Source organism: Trematomus bernacchii, unplaced genomic scaffold (assembly GCF_902827165.1).
Source record: "Trematomus bernacchii unplaced genomic scaffold, fTreBer1.1, whole genome shotgun sequence".
Classification (NCBI taxonomy): domain Eukaryota; kingdom Metazoa; phylum Chordata; class Actinopteri; order Perciformes; family Nototheniidae; genus Trematomus; species Trematomus bernacchii.
The window spans coordinates 27,084,461-27,098,772 of record NW_022988043.1 but is presented as its reverse complement, the minus strand read 5'-3'; the positions used below and the strand labels follow the sequence as shown (position 1 = coordinate 27,098,772).

General features: G+C 41.3%; 1 protein-coding gene across 2 annotated transcripts; it reads left to right on the top strand.

Moving 5' to 3' along the window:
* The first annotated feature begins 4,938 nt into the window (after positions 1-4,938).
* On the top strand, positions 4,939-14,285 carry lhx2b (LIM homeobox 2b). Of its 2 annotated transcripts, none has more exons than XM_034118429.1 (5): positions 4,939-5,263; positions 6,945-7,147; positions 8,099-8,466; positions 11,202-11,407; positions 13,966-14,285. In XM_034118429.1, exons 1-5 carry the CDS (start codon positions 5,081-5,083, stop codon positions 14,254-14,256), a joined length of 1,251 nt encoding a protein of 416 aa, XP_033974320.1. In that variant the 5' UTR covers positions 4,939-5,080; the 3' UTR covers positions 14,257-14,285. The 2 variants fall into 2 exon arrangements, with proteins under 2 accessions (XP_033974320.1, XP_033974319.1); XM_034118428.1 differs by having other exon boundaries at positions 8,096-8,466.
* Positions 14,286-14,312: the final 27 nt, after the last annotated feature.

Genomic DNA, 14,312 nt, shown 5'->3' with positions numbered 1-14,312 from the left:
TGTGTGTGTGTGTGTGTGTGTGTGTGTGTGTGTGTGTGTGTGTGTGTGTGTGTGTGTGTGTGTGTGTGCGATGCAGGGATGTGCACGTACAGTGATTAGGTGATCTGCTTCCTCCCTTTCATGTGTTTTTAGTCTCCTCTGCTTTGTTCCCTTTCTTAATTACAGCCGAGCTCTCCTCAGAGAGCGTGTAACCCACTCCCCACTTCCACAGCAGCATCCCATTAAACACACGCACCCCATGCCTCCCCTCTACCTTTATGCAGAACACAATTAAAACACGAGGAGAGATCAAAAAGATGCCAGCAGCCTGACGAGGGTGATGTTTTTCTGAGAAATGCAGATTTGTCTTATTGATGGCTGCCCCGTTTGGATATCATTACGGGACAGGAGTAATCAGTGGAGCTGCATCAGCATTTAACACACACACACACACACACACACACACACACACACACACACACACACACACACACACACACACACATTCCACACACACACATACCAAACACACACACATACCACACACACACACACCCAAACACACACACACCCACACACAGACACATACCACATATACACACACACACACACTCACACACACACACATACACATACCACACACACACACACACACACCACACACACACACACACCACACACACACACACACACACACACACACACACACACACACACACACACCACACACACACACACACACACACACACCACACACACATGGACAGATGCTTTAAACTAAGTATTTGAGTTATTAGTGACTTGGTGATTTTTGGGGTTAGTGCATTCTAGACTTGTTGTTGGAGTTAAACAGCTGATCGGCAGTAACAGGAGACCTAATATCAATTAATATTTTCATCACAAACATCAAAGGTTTTGTCAATATAAGCAAAGATTTCTTCCCCAGTGTCAGTTTCAGTGTCCTGGAACATTATGTCATCCAGTCACGCCACCAAATCACCAAGTTTAGTCCTAAACCCTGAATGTTTTTTATGTTTGAGTTGGCAATATTTTTTCCATTTTGGTCACATTTTTCAGAAGTGCAACTTCACTTGAACCTGAAATCATACGGGCCATTTTATTTTGTTATTGCAGCTACCATTGGGGTCACTGAGGTCATGTCCTCAGTACTTTTACTAAGAATTGTATGGGATTCAAACATTGACAGGTTTCATCAAAAAAAGATGACATTATTTAAAATATGGCATTCTGATCAAAGGGTATGGCTTTGACCCAGCATGAAGACCTTCATGCTGGGAAATTCAATTGACAGAAAAATGTAAGTTTATACATCAACAACAAAAAATAATAATTACATTTGGGGACTTTATTGTTGGTCTCTTGTCAAACAGAAATATATGTTTATGGCTTGAAAAATATATGTCCAATCAAATCATGTCTCCATATTTATTCAAAAATCCATATACAGTCCAACATTGCCACAAAAGCGTCGTTCTCATTGATTTGTGAAACCATTTGGCCTTTACACAGAGATACTGTGACAGTTACCACGGTGTGAAGTGAATGAAAACTGTGGACACATTTATTTAATTTCATGGTATAAACAATCCTATTGTCAACACCTAATATAATCCCTTCTTCAACTATTCCACAAATAAATTACTGAATTATAATTTTCAGAAATTGTTCCAATAAAACCTCTTAGACAAAGGGTTACAATTTAAATAGTGACAACATATCATGTATTAATAAGCTGATGCTCTAGAACTTGCTCCTTATTTCATCATCATTATTTGTTTTAAATGATCCAGGCAGTGTAGTGAAAGTCTCACAACTGATCCTGAATCAGTGCAATTTAAAAACAGTCATTTAACCTTTGTATTCACTGTTACAGTACCTACTTGTTTCCATATATTAATAATGTATTACTGATAATACACTATGACCGTTAGTGACGCTTTGCCTTCAGATTCTCTGTCTTTCAGTTCTCTTCCAGAGGATGTGAGTCTACTGCCCCCATGGAACAAGAAGGAAAAGGAAAATGTGTGTGTGTGTGTGTGTGTGTGTGTGTGTGTGTGTGTGGGGGGGGGGGGGGGGTGAGAGAGAGAGAGAGAGAGAGAGAGAGAGAGAGAGAGAGAGAGAGAGAGAGAGAGAGAGAGAACTGTAATTCATTCAGTTTTACCTTTTTTAATAAATGTTCCATGGATGAATTATACATATTGGATTATTTTAACTGTGCCTTAACACGCTGTTGTTAATTATCATATTGCTAGTTTTCTCCTCCTCTGTGGTGAATATTGTGAACACACATTACTGAGAATATTCCAACATAAAGCCCAGACCTCGGCCTGCTCAGCTCTTCTTCTCCTTCCTCCCCTTCTTCCCCTTCTTCTTCTTCTTCTTCTTCTTCTTCTTCTTCTTCTTCTTCTTCTTCTTCTTCTTCTTCTTCTTCTTCTTCTTCTTCTTCTTCTTCTTCTTCTTCTTCCTGAGAATCGACTTAAATCAAATCAGAGGAACAAGGCGCAGTTTGGCTCTTCTGGTACAAATACATACAAACAGATATTTCCCCCTAATCTTACACTACCACCTAATATCATATTTCATACACGCCCGCAGACATGCCCGCTGCGCTATGTTTAATGTATAAACCCAGGCCTATAGCAGAGAGAAACGCAGATGATAAATATGCATGTATTCAATTAAGGGTATTACAGAGGAGCTGATTAGCATAAGGATTTAGGAGCTTAACATCATATTTGTGCTATAAAACTTCACTATAGCCTAAACGCGAGCTGTTTTGCGCGTGGGGGGGGGGGGGGGGGGGGGGGGGGGGGGTGATTGCAGGACAGGTATTTTTGGAAGAAGCGAGGAAAATAAAAATAAATGATACATATCAAGGAACACATTATAAAAATCATTTTGATATTGTATAATCGAATAAATCTGCAGCTCAAACATTGCTGCTTTATAATAACGAGAGGAATTTGAGCGGCTGGATGGATCTGGTTTTGAATCATTGAAGTGCTCGGATTGACTCACAGATCTCAGAGCGGTGTAACGCTCCCACACCGCTGGAGATACCGTCTTTTGTGCAGATCAAACCTCTCCTCCGGTCTCACATAAATCCTCTGATGACGAAGTCCACTTTCCCCTCCCAATTAAGAGCAGAGAGCTAATTAGAAGCAGCGGATCCGGGATCAGTTGAGCCTCGCGCTGTTCTGCTGTCTGTCTGAGAGGAGGTGAAGCCGCTGTTACATGTCATCAAGTGACAGAGAGGAGTCTGACTGGGGAGCAGATAAATAAATGAATAAATAAATACAAATCAATGAAGCAAAAATGCAGAGATGACACCCAGTGTCGCCAAAATGGTTTTATGCATTAACACAAAGTTCTACATAACAATCATGATGTGTTTAAACACGTGTATCAATACAATTCTGTATTTATTTTTATAACTCTACAATCTCTTTCATTTATTGGATTTTAATATCTCTAGGGAAATGTGATTTAACAATCAGATTTGAAAGCCTCTGCTTTCAATCTTGTCAAACGAATATATAAGCAACACTTAGTTTTGTACCGTGTAGTTTTGATTTGGAAATTAACCAAATGTACCTCTAAACATTAAACAATATTGAGTCAAAGTTGTGTTTTTGAGGAGCTAAATAAACAGTTTCAGAAAAACGTTGTTTTCATTTCTTTTCTTGTGCGCTTCTATTAGGGTTAGGGTTAATGTCTTTTGAACAATTTTTGTTTTAGGTTAGTTATTAGGGTTAGTTAGGGTTAGTTAAACTAATTCATTCATTCATTAGTTCTTTTGAACTAATGACAATGTCTTTTGAAATTTAAAATAAAAAATCAAGAATCGGAAGTGAGCCGTGTTCTTTATTTCATGGCTGGTTTGGTGACTGCCTGCAGTTCTGCTCCAGCCTTGTGGTGCCATGGAGAGCTGAGCAGCAACAGTGTGGAGCAACTGTGCGTCACAGGAGGAAAGGTCCCAGCAGAGCTCCGCGCACAGCTCCAACACCTCAGAGGACTGAACCTGCCTCACTCTTCTTCTCTCCTTTCAAATAACATTCAGAGCCGCTCCGGACAGACGTCAGGTTGGCCGGTGGTCCCATTGCTTCCTCAGACAGCTCTGTAAAAGTAGATCCAAACAGTTCGGTGGCGGCGGAACAGCCAATGAACACAAATGGTGCGTCGTGACGCAACAGGGCCCCGTTGATAAGGAGCGGAGAGTCCAACCGGGATCTGAGAAGGAGGAACGGCGGTTTTGGGGGCCAGCAAACACTCGCCTATCATCAGTCAACGTAAAGCCAACTCCTCCTCTTCTGCTGTTACGCACATGCAATCTTCTTGGCAAAAGACACAACATTATCCAAACAGACTACTGTAAAGGAAAACTGCTTCGGACGGCCAGCGGGATTGGATAAAGCTGCACGCTGCTGTGTTTCCTGTTTTCCACTGAAAAGTATTCTGAGCGACATCCATCAGCTGCTGGAAGCCTCAACTTGTAGCCTACTGTTGAACCCGGAGGAGAAGTCTTTCCCCGGCTCCCTGACAGCTTTTTGGACATATATTTTTGTTCTATCTTCCTGTGTGATGCTTTAGGAGGCTCCTGCCGGCTGTGGCAGTGTAGCAGAGTTGTTGTTCTGCACAAAAAGGGGAGACATTTTCCAATGACTTGCAGACTGTCGAAATCCTGAAATATTAGTCCCGGCGAGGAGCAGATATCGGTGCTGAGACACATGCAGCGGGGCTTCTGTTATTGGTATGTTTATTCATCGTACATGGAAGAGAAAATATAGAAAAAGCATTTGGTAATAAGAAAGAAATAACACCTTACCTTAGACTAAATTCGACTAAGAAAACCAAAATCTGTGCGGTTATTTATGAATTAATCATAGCTGATTAATAATGAGAGCTGCAGAGATTCGGATGACGATTTCCATTGGCAGATGAGACGTAGTGGGGAGAACACGTGTCCAATTTTCCCTCATATTTTTTCCTCCCTGATCTGGATTTTTCACTTGTCACGGCAAGAAAGGAACCCCTAAAATAGGACTTGTGAGAGGCGTTCCTGCGCCGGCTTTCGCCTCTGATGGACATCTTGGCTTGCAGATCCGAAGAGAACAGTTATAATATCATCCCCTCTGCGGCAACCATGCTTTTCCATGGCCTCCCTGGAGGCGACGTGCACGGTGTGGTGGAAGAAATGGACCGGAGAGGAAAGAGCGAGTCAGCAGCCATCAGCTCGGCCATCGATATGGGGGAGTCAGAGACGGTAGGAGACTGTGGCCTCGTTAGGGCAGCACAACATGTGACAGAGCTGCTCAAAGCCGTTTTTAAAGTGTTTTTAATTGCACGTTTTCACTTGGGATCGATCATAAACAACGATATAAAAACAAAGAAAATTAAAAAAAGATAAAGCAAGGAGAAAGATCTATAGTGGATACACATCAGGGCATTTGACTAAAAAGTGTTATGACTACGAGTCCCATTATATGTTTAAAAGGAAATATATCTGCAAATAAACATATCATAAAAGAATAATAAGCACATGAAATAGCAAAATTATACTTTCAATTCACACCGAACAACTGTCACACTAATGTCCCAGTCAGATTATTGTTTAGTTGCCTTCTCAAACTTCTTCCAAAAGGCCTGCCACTGTGATCCTGATCCTGCATGAAACTTATTTCAGTCAGCAGAGATTGAACTGAGCAGAGCTGAACAGGTTGCACAATTATTGGACTTATTTAATTTTTTACAGCAATTCATTTAATTAAATTATCCATTTTAAATGCCTCAAAACCCACAGTAAATATGGACAATACAGAACATATTCAGTGGTGCACAAACCAGTTCAAATATATGTATACAGGAAGATTAGCACAAACATTAACAGCCAAACCCAGTTGAAAGTGTATATTGAATTGACAAGTAGAGTATGATTGTGTTTCTTATTGTTTATTGTGTGCACACTTTCAATTAAATAAAAACACAACTTATAATTGTAAGGTTCGGTAGTCATTGTTAAATGTACTGCAATAATACATTAAAAAAACAACTAGAGAAAATGCAATGGAGGACAATTTAATTTTTATTCAGTTTCCAACTTCATTTGCAAATCATTTTTAGAGGATATACGTGTGTGTGCATGCACGTGCGTTTTTTAGGCCTCTCGAAAATAACATTTCATGACAGTCTCGTATCGAAGCGTTGTGTTCGTGTACGTTTAATTATCGTTGTTATTATCTTTAGGAGAAATGAAAAGCACATACATGGTGTCCATAAAATATAAATGTTCCTCTAAAAGCCACACCGCGTGGACATGTGCCTTATTAAGAAGGTTATATTAAAACACTTTAGATGCGTTTATAAATAAGTGTATTCTGCTGCTGTATGCAATTATTATAAATATTATTATCACTGTCTCATTTTTACTTTATAGTCTCCTGTAGTAGCAGTCATTCATATTCATATGTTATGGTTACTATAAGCATACACTTTCCTTGACTGTAATACAAATATTGCTATGATTTAGTTTATTACATTTTGGTCAAAGAGAGGAGTTTGCTTTGTCTTTATCTAACAGTTTTTCATTTTAATATCACTATAATATTCAGGCCTAATACTGAATATATATAATAATATATATATATATATATATATATATATATATATATATATATATATATATATATATATATATATATATATATATTGTTGAGACGAAATACTTTTTTTTAATCCTACAATTTGTCTTTATTCTTTTTCTAAAATCAGCCCATACGTGAGAGCTGGCCTCTGAGGCTGGATCTGATGATATTTAGTATTATTCTAAAGAAATAGAATCCTCTCCCACGTTAGCATGACTTAACGTCAGGCTAACGGATGTCATACCTTTTCTACACTGTATTTCTTCCGTCCTGACTCTGTGCCCTCGTGCCTCTCTCCTGCAGTCCCTGCCGTGTATGCCCGGGGAGCGCGTGGCTCTGTGCGCGGGCTGCGGCAGGAAGATCGCGGACCGGTACTACCTGCTGGCGGTGGACAAACAGTGGCACATGCGCTGCCTCAAGTGCTGCGAGTGCAAGCTGAACCTGGAGTCAGAGCTCACCTGCTTCAGCAAGGACGGCAGCATCTACTGCAAGGAGGACTACTACAGGTAGGGTCCACTGTCCATCCCATAGTGTCAGGGCTGTTAAGTGACACCGTTTGGAACATTTAGAGCCTATAAAGCGTGTTTCAAAATATGGTAAATGTGGCTTCTGGCTACGCATCACACATGACCAGGGATGGGAAATGTAAAAATGTAATTCCAAAAATACTTTATATTTGTATTTCCCTTGATTTAACAAAAAATAAATCAGGTTTATTTAAAAAAACACAGAATTAGCATTTTTTTTCTACGTCACATATTTTACCCTGGTAGGTTTATGGGTTTATAAAAACTGATAGTGAAATGTTTGCACTGAATACATGTCATATGTTGTGCCATAATTAAATATCTAAATAAGACCCTTGTAGTTCCATTAATTTTCTCAGTCTGAACATATACAACAGAAAGAAAGTAAAAACGAAAAATGGAAAGAAAGAAAGAAAGAACAAAATGAATCATGCTGACTGTCTGTGGGTCTAGCATGCTCTCAATAGAAAGACCCCCCCCCCCCTACACACACACACACACACACACACACACACACACACACACACACACACACACCCACACTCTCTCTCTCTCTCTACCCCACTAATCGCTGACTGGGATAGCTTTGGAAGACTCCACCCGTGCTTTATTATTATTCGAAAAGTGAAAATAACAGCGGTCACGTGTCCGATTTTGTTTAAGGCCACATCAGGCTAATGTTCATATTTCATATTTCAAATTAATACAGAGTGAATTAACCTGAGTGGTGCGCAGGAAAGTGAATGCATGTTTTTTTAATGCGTAAAAGTTCTGCTGCTTGCATTAGAAGGCATAACAGAGTGTGTACACACACACACACACACACACACACACACACACACACACACACACACACACACACACACACACACACACACACACACACACACACTTGCAGCCACTGACGAGTTTCTGTGTTGTCCGCAGAAGATTTTCGGTGCAGAGGTGCGCTCGGTGCCACCTGGGGATCTCGGCCTCGGAGATGGTGATGCGGGCCCGGGACCTCGTGTACCACCTCAACTGCTTCACGTGCACCACCTGCAGCAAGATGCTCACCACCGGGGACCACTTTGGCATGAAGGACAGTCTGGTGTACTGTCGGCTGCACTTTGAGACTCTCATCCAGGGAGAATATCAGACTCATTTTAACCATGCGGACGTTGTCCCGCACAAAGGCCTGGGCCCGGCCAACACTCTCGGACTATCCTACTTCAACGGCGTGGGCTCGGTGCAGAAGGGCCGGCCCCGGAAGAGGAAGAGCCCCGGGCCGGGGGCCGAGCTGGCGGCTTATAACGCAGGTAGGAGCATTTATAAAGCATGTTGCGAAGGAAAGCTGGGTCATTTAAAGCAATACAGACTGCTATCATCAATGTATATCATTCCTTTATTTTTGGTTCTTAATTTTTTTGTATGCGATCATGCAAAATATTAAAATATATATATCATCGCTGCCTATTGTAAATTAAAGGTCTCTCTCGGATCAAACCCGTTATTATGAAAGCTCTCCGGAACATTCCTGCATGTCGGGTCTGCGCCCTGCTTGTTGTCGGCTTTTTGTGGAAAAGTTGACATTATGTTTTTTTATAACCTGCGATTACATGTCTCTTAAATATGTATAGATTCGTATCTAAGCACACAACAGTTCTGAACACGCCTTGTGTCACTTTCATTCAGTGAGGCAATGTGCTAAATATTGACTTTATAGCGAAACTGTTCCACATTTCTTTAAAGTTTTATAGAAGTTAGTTTTGGTTTTGTCAGGAGCTGTGTGTTGTGTTCAGGACCTTCACATTATTATAGTCTGCAGTTCCAGTGAGCTGATGCTTTCTGTCAGAATGTCCATGTGGAGGCCAAACATTGTGCATGAATAAACCTGAACACTGACTGCACAAAGACAAGAGCATGCAAGCCAATAGGAGGCCAGGCAGGAGCAAATAGGCCTCCACAGAGAAGAACGACAAATCAATTGTTAAATGGTGGGAAAAGTGATTTACAGTCTAACGTTTGTTAATACAAAAATAACAGCAGTTACATATACTGACAGTTTGAAGTTCCACGTGTCAGATATGTGGATTAAACTTTTCAAACGGCTTCATTTAGATTTCATTAAGTCTATAATCTGCAGCAGTCTACGGTTTGCAACATCTCTGACTGTTGTAAATGAGCATCTTAAAAATAATGATGTTTAATGGTTAGTAGTCATGTTTCATTTAATGCAATCTGTGATAAAGAAAAAAGTTTTTGGATGCTCTGGCTTTTGCTTTGGCCCTTATTCACTTGTCAGTTTGAATAGACATCTACAGACCTCCCCCCCCCTCACGGCACGCACACACACACACACACACACACACACACACACACACACACACACACACACACACACACACACACACACACACACACACACACACACACACACACACACACTGGGGCAGGGTCAGCCTTGGTGTGTTCCAGAGTCAGTGTGATGTGAAGAGTTATTCACCGGAATAGAGAGCAGGGAGGAAACTTCCTGAAGGTAGAACTGTCTGGTTGGGTCTCATTTTTTATTCTTTAGTTAGTAAATCTTACTATTACTAGTGTAACAATAAAGTTGATTACAATCTCATCCACTAGTCTTGGTTAATTTAAATAAGTTGCTCCCATGTAAATAATCACCCCCCCACACTAGTTTCCACTGGAAGACTTATTTTTACTGTGTTTTCTACCTGAGCCAACACATCACTTTCTTTATTTTAAGATGCTGCCACTTATAATCATTATAATTAACCATACAAGTCAACTGCTCGAAAACAAGTCAAATGTTTCCACCTATCAGTGTTGGACTTTGCTTTAAGAAAATCGTTTGTTCTGAAATGATAAGAACAACATATTTCATCAGGAAGATAACAAGGAGAAAGGAAGCCTAGTTTCAGTGCATTGTGTGTTTTTGGTAAATACACTGAAGAGAAATCCTGTGAAGAGAGTCAGGAGAGGGAGAGGAGTGCGCCCTCTTCTGTTTCAGACCAGAAACAACACGAGCTTCACCTGAGCCACATGAGGCCAGGACTGAGAACATGTGGAGTCCTGCAGCTCTGAGGAAACATTGTGAACAGTGTGTGTGTGTGTGTGTGTGTGTGTGTGTGTGTGTGTGTGTGTGTGTGTGTGTGTGTGTGTGTGTGTGTGTGTGTGTGTGTGTGTGTGTGTGTGTGTGTGTGTGTGTGTGTGTGTGTGTGTGTGTGTGTGTGTGTGTGTGGAAACAGGCTGCTTTTTGTTAAGATGCTGCGGCATATGCTTTGGCCGGAAAGCAGCATTTGTTCTGCCTGGTGTGTACGGACTAATTAAGTGAAGTGTTATTCTGATGGTTTCACTCACTTCATATTCATCATTTGCGTTCAGATATTGAACACGAACTGTTATGCATGCAGCAACACTTTGTATATTGCCAAGAAATCTGCAAACTGGGACAAATACATGTGTGTGTGTGTGTGTGTGTGTGTGTGTGTGTGTGTGTGTGTGTGTGTGTGTGTGTGTGTGTGTGTGTGTGTGTGTGTGTGTGTGTGTGTGTGTGTGTTTGCTGAAGCCAGGCTCCCACCTCCTACCAGGACAGAAAGACATGTAGAGACAGACAGACAGATTTGACAGCCTCAGTTCAAACTTATCTTTCTTTCTTTCTTCATATATCATTTTCTCCACTCCTTAAACTCAACATTCAGTGTATATTACATAGAATGTTGCATTGCTTACTATGCTTGCTCATAGTTGTGGTTGCCTAAGAGTTTATGATCACATATTTTTTGGTTTAATGTTTGAGGTTTGAAATGAAAAATATAATTCTTATACAATGCATTTCCAGATGGTCTGTGCTTAAAAATTAGCAGGCTTTCATTACTGGGCTCATGGAAATATTGGGAGCTAAATATTGTGTCACTTAAAGAGGAGAGCCTACAGTGTTCCATACAAACAGCCAATCAGAAGTGAGGGATTGAACACGTCTCAATAATGATGGTTGTGATTGAATCTGTGTCTAACCCGCTGTCCTCTCCTGTCGCAGCGCTCAGTTGTAACGAGAATGACGGCGAGTCCATGGACCGGGACTCCCAGTACAGCTCCAGCCAGAAGACCAAGCGCATGAGGACGTCCTTCAAGCACCACCAGCTGAGGACCATGAAGTCCTACTTCGCCATCAACCACAACCCAGACGCCAAGGACCTGAAGCAGCTGGCCCAGAAGACCGGCCTCACCAAGAGGGTCCTTCAGGTACCCACAACTATACTATCCTCCACTGTCTTTGTCTGTCCTCCACTGTACTATACTGTCCTCCACTGTCTTCTTCTGTCCTCCACTGTACTATACTGTCCTCCACTGTCTTCTTCTGTCCTCCACTGTACTATACTGTCCTCCACTGTCTTCTTCTGTCCTCCACTGTACTATACTGTCCTCCACTGTCTTCTTCTGTCCTCCACTGTACTATACTGTCCTCCACTGTCTTCTTCTGTCCTCCACTGTACTATACTGTCCTCCACTGTCTTCTTCTGTCCTCCACTGTACTATACTGTCCTCCACTGTACTATACTGTCCTCCACTGTCTTCTTCTGTCCTCCACTGTACTATACTGTCCTCCACTGTCTTCTTCTGTCCTCCACTGTACTATACTGTCCTCCACTGTCTTCTTCTGTCCTCCACTTTACTATACTGTCCTCCACTGTCCTCCACTGTCCTTTACAGTCTTTTTCTGTCCTTTACTGCATTATACTCAATGGTGTAGGAGACAAATGCTATCAGGGGTTAAAGAGCTTCTCTTGTTTTCTGCACATCAGCCTTCTTCCAAATGTAAACTAAAGAAGTGAGGTTTTACTGGACCTCTGCTTATTTTAAGATGTTTCTATTCCGGTGAAATTCTTGGAAAGAAAACTGCAAACACGCTGAACAAAATCAGAAAGAAGCCTTTTTTTCTCACTTAGATTAAAACATTTAAGAAACTATTTTTAAAAGCTGCATAAAAAAGAATCCGAGATTCTAATTACCTCAAGCAACAATAAACATTACAACATTCAATGCATGTTTTTATTGGAATGCAAAGTTACCTCTGAAAAGAAAGCCTTGAAACAAATGTGATGTAGTATTTCAGTGGAAGATATGACGTTATGTTGAGTACTGAGAGATGAAAAACAAAAAGCTCTGTAGTACACGCAAAGAGAGAGGAAGCACAACACAGCGTTTGATTTCCACAAAAGACGACAGCAAATTATCTGGGGGACTGAGAAGAATAAAAGGAGACAAAAAGGTTTCTGAATCAAATTCTTTCTGAGGAGGAAAAAAATCCTCCCGCTGCTTTAATTAACGCTTGCAGAAAACAAAGCAGTCGTTTTGCTTTGATGCATTCCCGTTTTCACGCCTGTTATTCCAGCTGAAGCCGTTTCCCATGGCTCTGTCATGATTCCAGCGCTAGCACTGCTACACTGCAGACTCAACACAACTCACATTCTCATTTTCAGTATTGAAAAAGAGAGCAAAGATGGAGTGTATTAAAATAGTATATACATTAACATCAGGCAGAATGAGGAGCAGGGTACGTGTTTCCAAAGTGTGCTGCAGGGCCTTTTTAACGAGAGTAATGACTGAAATCATAGCTGCTTTTATCCCTATACACACTATAGACAGGTCAATTATTATCTTTTACACTATCATCTAAAGCAGGAAGCCAAGGCTCTTCTTTCATGAGCAAACATGAAAGAAAAGTTTATTTCTGTGGCTACCACGGGCTTTGACTGGAGAGAAAGGCTTTTATGAGTTTTGTACACAGCGTTGTGTTTTTAAGTGTTCTTTTATCCTTGACTGTAATTCGCAAACACACTTTTTAAAGGCACGAGGAGATGCTCACCCGTGTGTGTTGTGCTGCGGTGTGGCGAGTTAATATAAGTCTACTTGGGTTTCTGCAACATCAAAAATTATTCTTTGCTGTTTTGCTGCAAAAGGTCCATCAAACTAAAAACAAAATACCGTTATTTCCTCTGATGTCCCTATCAGCAGGATCTGTGTCAGATTTGGTGAGGGCTTGGTTACATTTAGGCTCAAAACGTCTGGGTTTTGGTTAGGGAAATAGCTTCTGCTAATTGATGCACTGTGTTAACCAGAATCAGAATCCCTTTATTTATGAGGGGACATGGACATTGTTACAGCAGAAAAGAGCCAAAGACAGCTTAATGTCCATCGATTTCAGCACAGTTTGAAACATTTGATTACACAGAGTTTGAATTACCTCTAGTTGTGTGAATTATATACACCATTATATATTTTATTTCTATTTCTATATATTTTATATTTATTCATTTCCTGGTTTATAATCCCGGACCTTGCACGGAACAAAGAAAGACAAAGAAATTATACATGTGAAAATATTTCTGTGTTGTGTGGTTTATTCACAGCAATAAGGACACTAGTCCTAGAAGGAGATGCTACACCCGAAATGTTTAAAGTGTCCTTTATACTGATGATGAGACCCATAAATGGTGAAGACCTACATCTAAAAACGTACACGTAAAAAACTGAAACGTTGAACCTATTATTTTTTATATAAACTTAATATTATTGCTTTTAACTAACCTAATACAATTATGTGAAATCTGTTGACATCATACATTTAATTAAAGTCAACGTTTCAGTTGTTTCAGTGTAGATGGATACAACAGATACCATTAGAGATGCAAAACATATATTTGTTTGTGTAATGTAAAGCTGACCCGTTGGTAATGATTAAATATGAGGGTCTTCAGGTGGTCCGTTCCTATAGTAACAGGATGATGTTGTTCCTGCAGGTCTGGTTCCAGAACGCCCGGGCCAAGTTCAGGAGGAACCTGCTGCGGCAGGAGAGCACGGGGGGGGACAAGGCCTCGGACGGCTCCACGCTGCCGGGGGGGACGCCGTCGGGCCCGGCCTCAGATATCTCCAACGCCTCCATGAGCCCCTCCAGCACCCCCACCACCCTCACAGACTTGACCAACCCAACCATGCCCACCGTCACCTCGGTGCTCAGCTCCGTGCCGGGCGGCATGGACGTCCACGAGTGCCGGAGCCCGTCACAGACCACGCTGACCAGCCTCTTCTGATGCCCCCCCCCCACCCCTTCCCCTCTCAACTCTGCTCCGCCCTACTGGATCTAAAA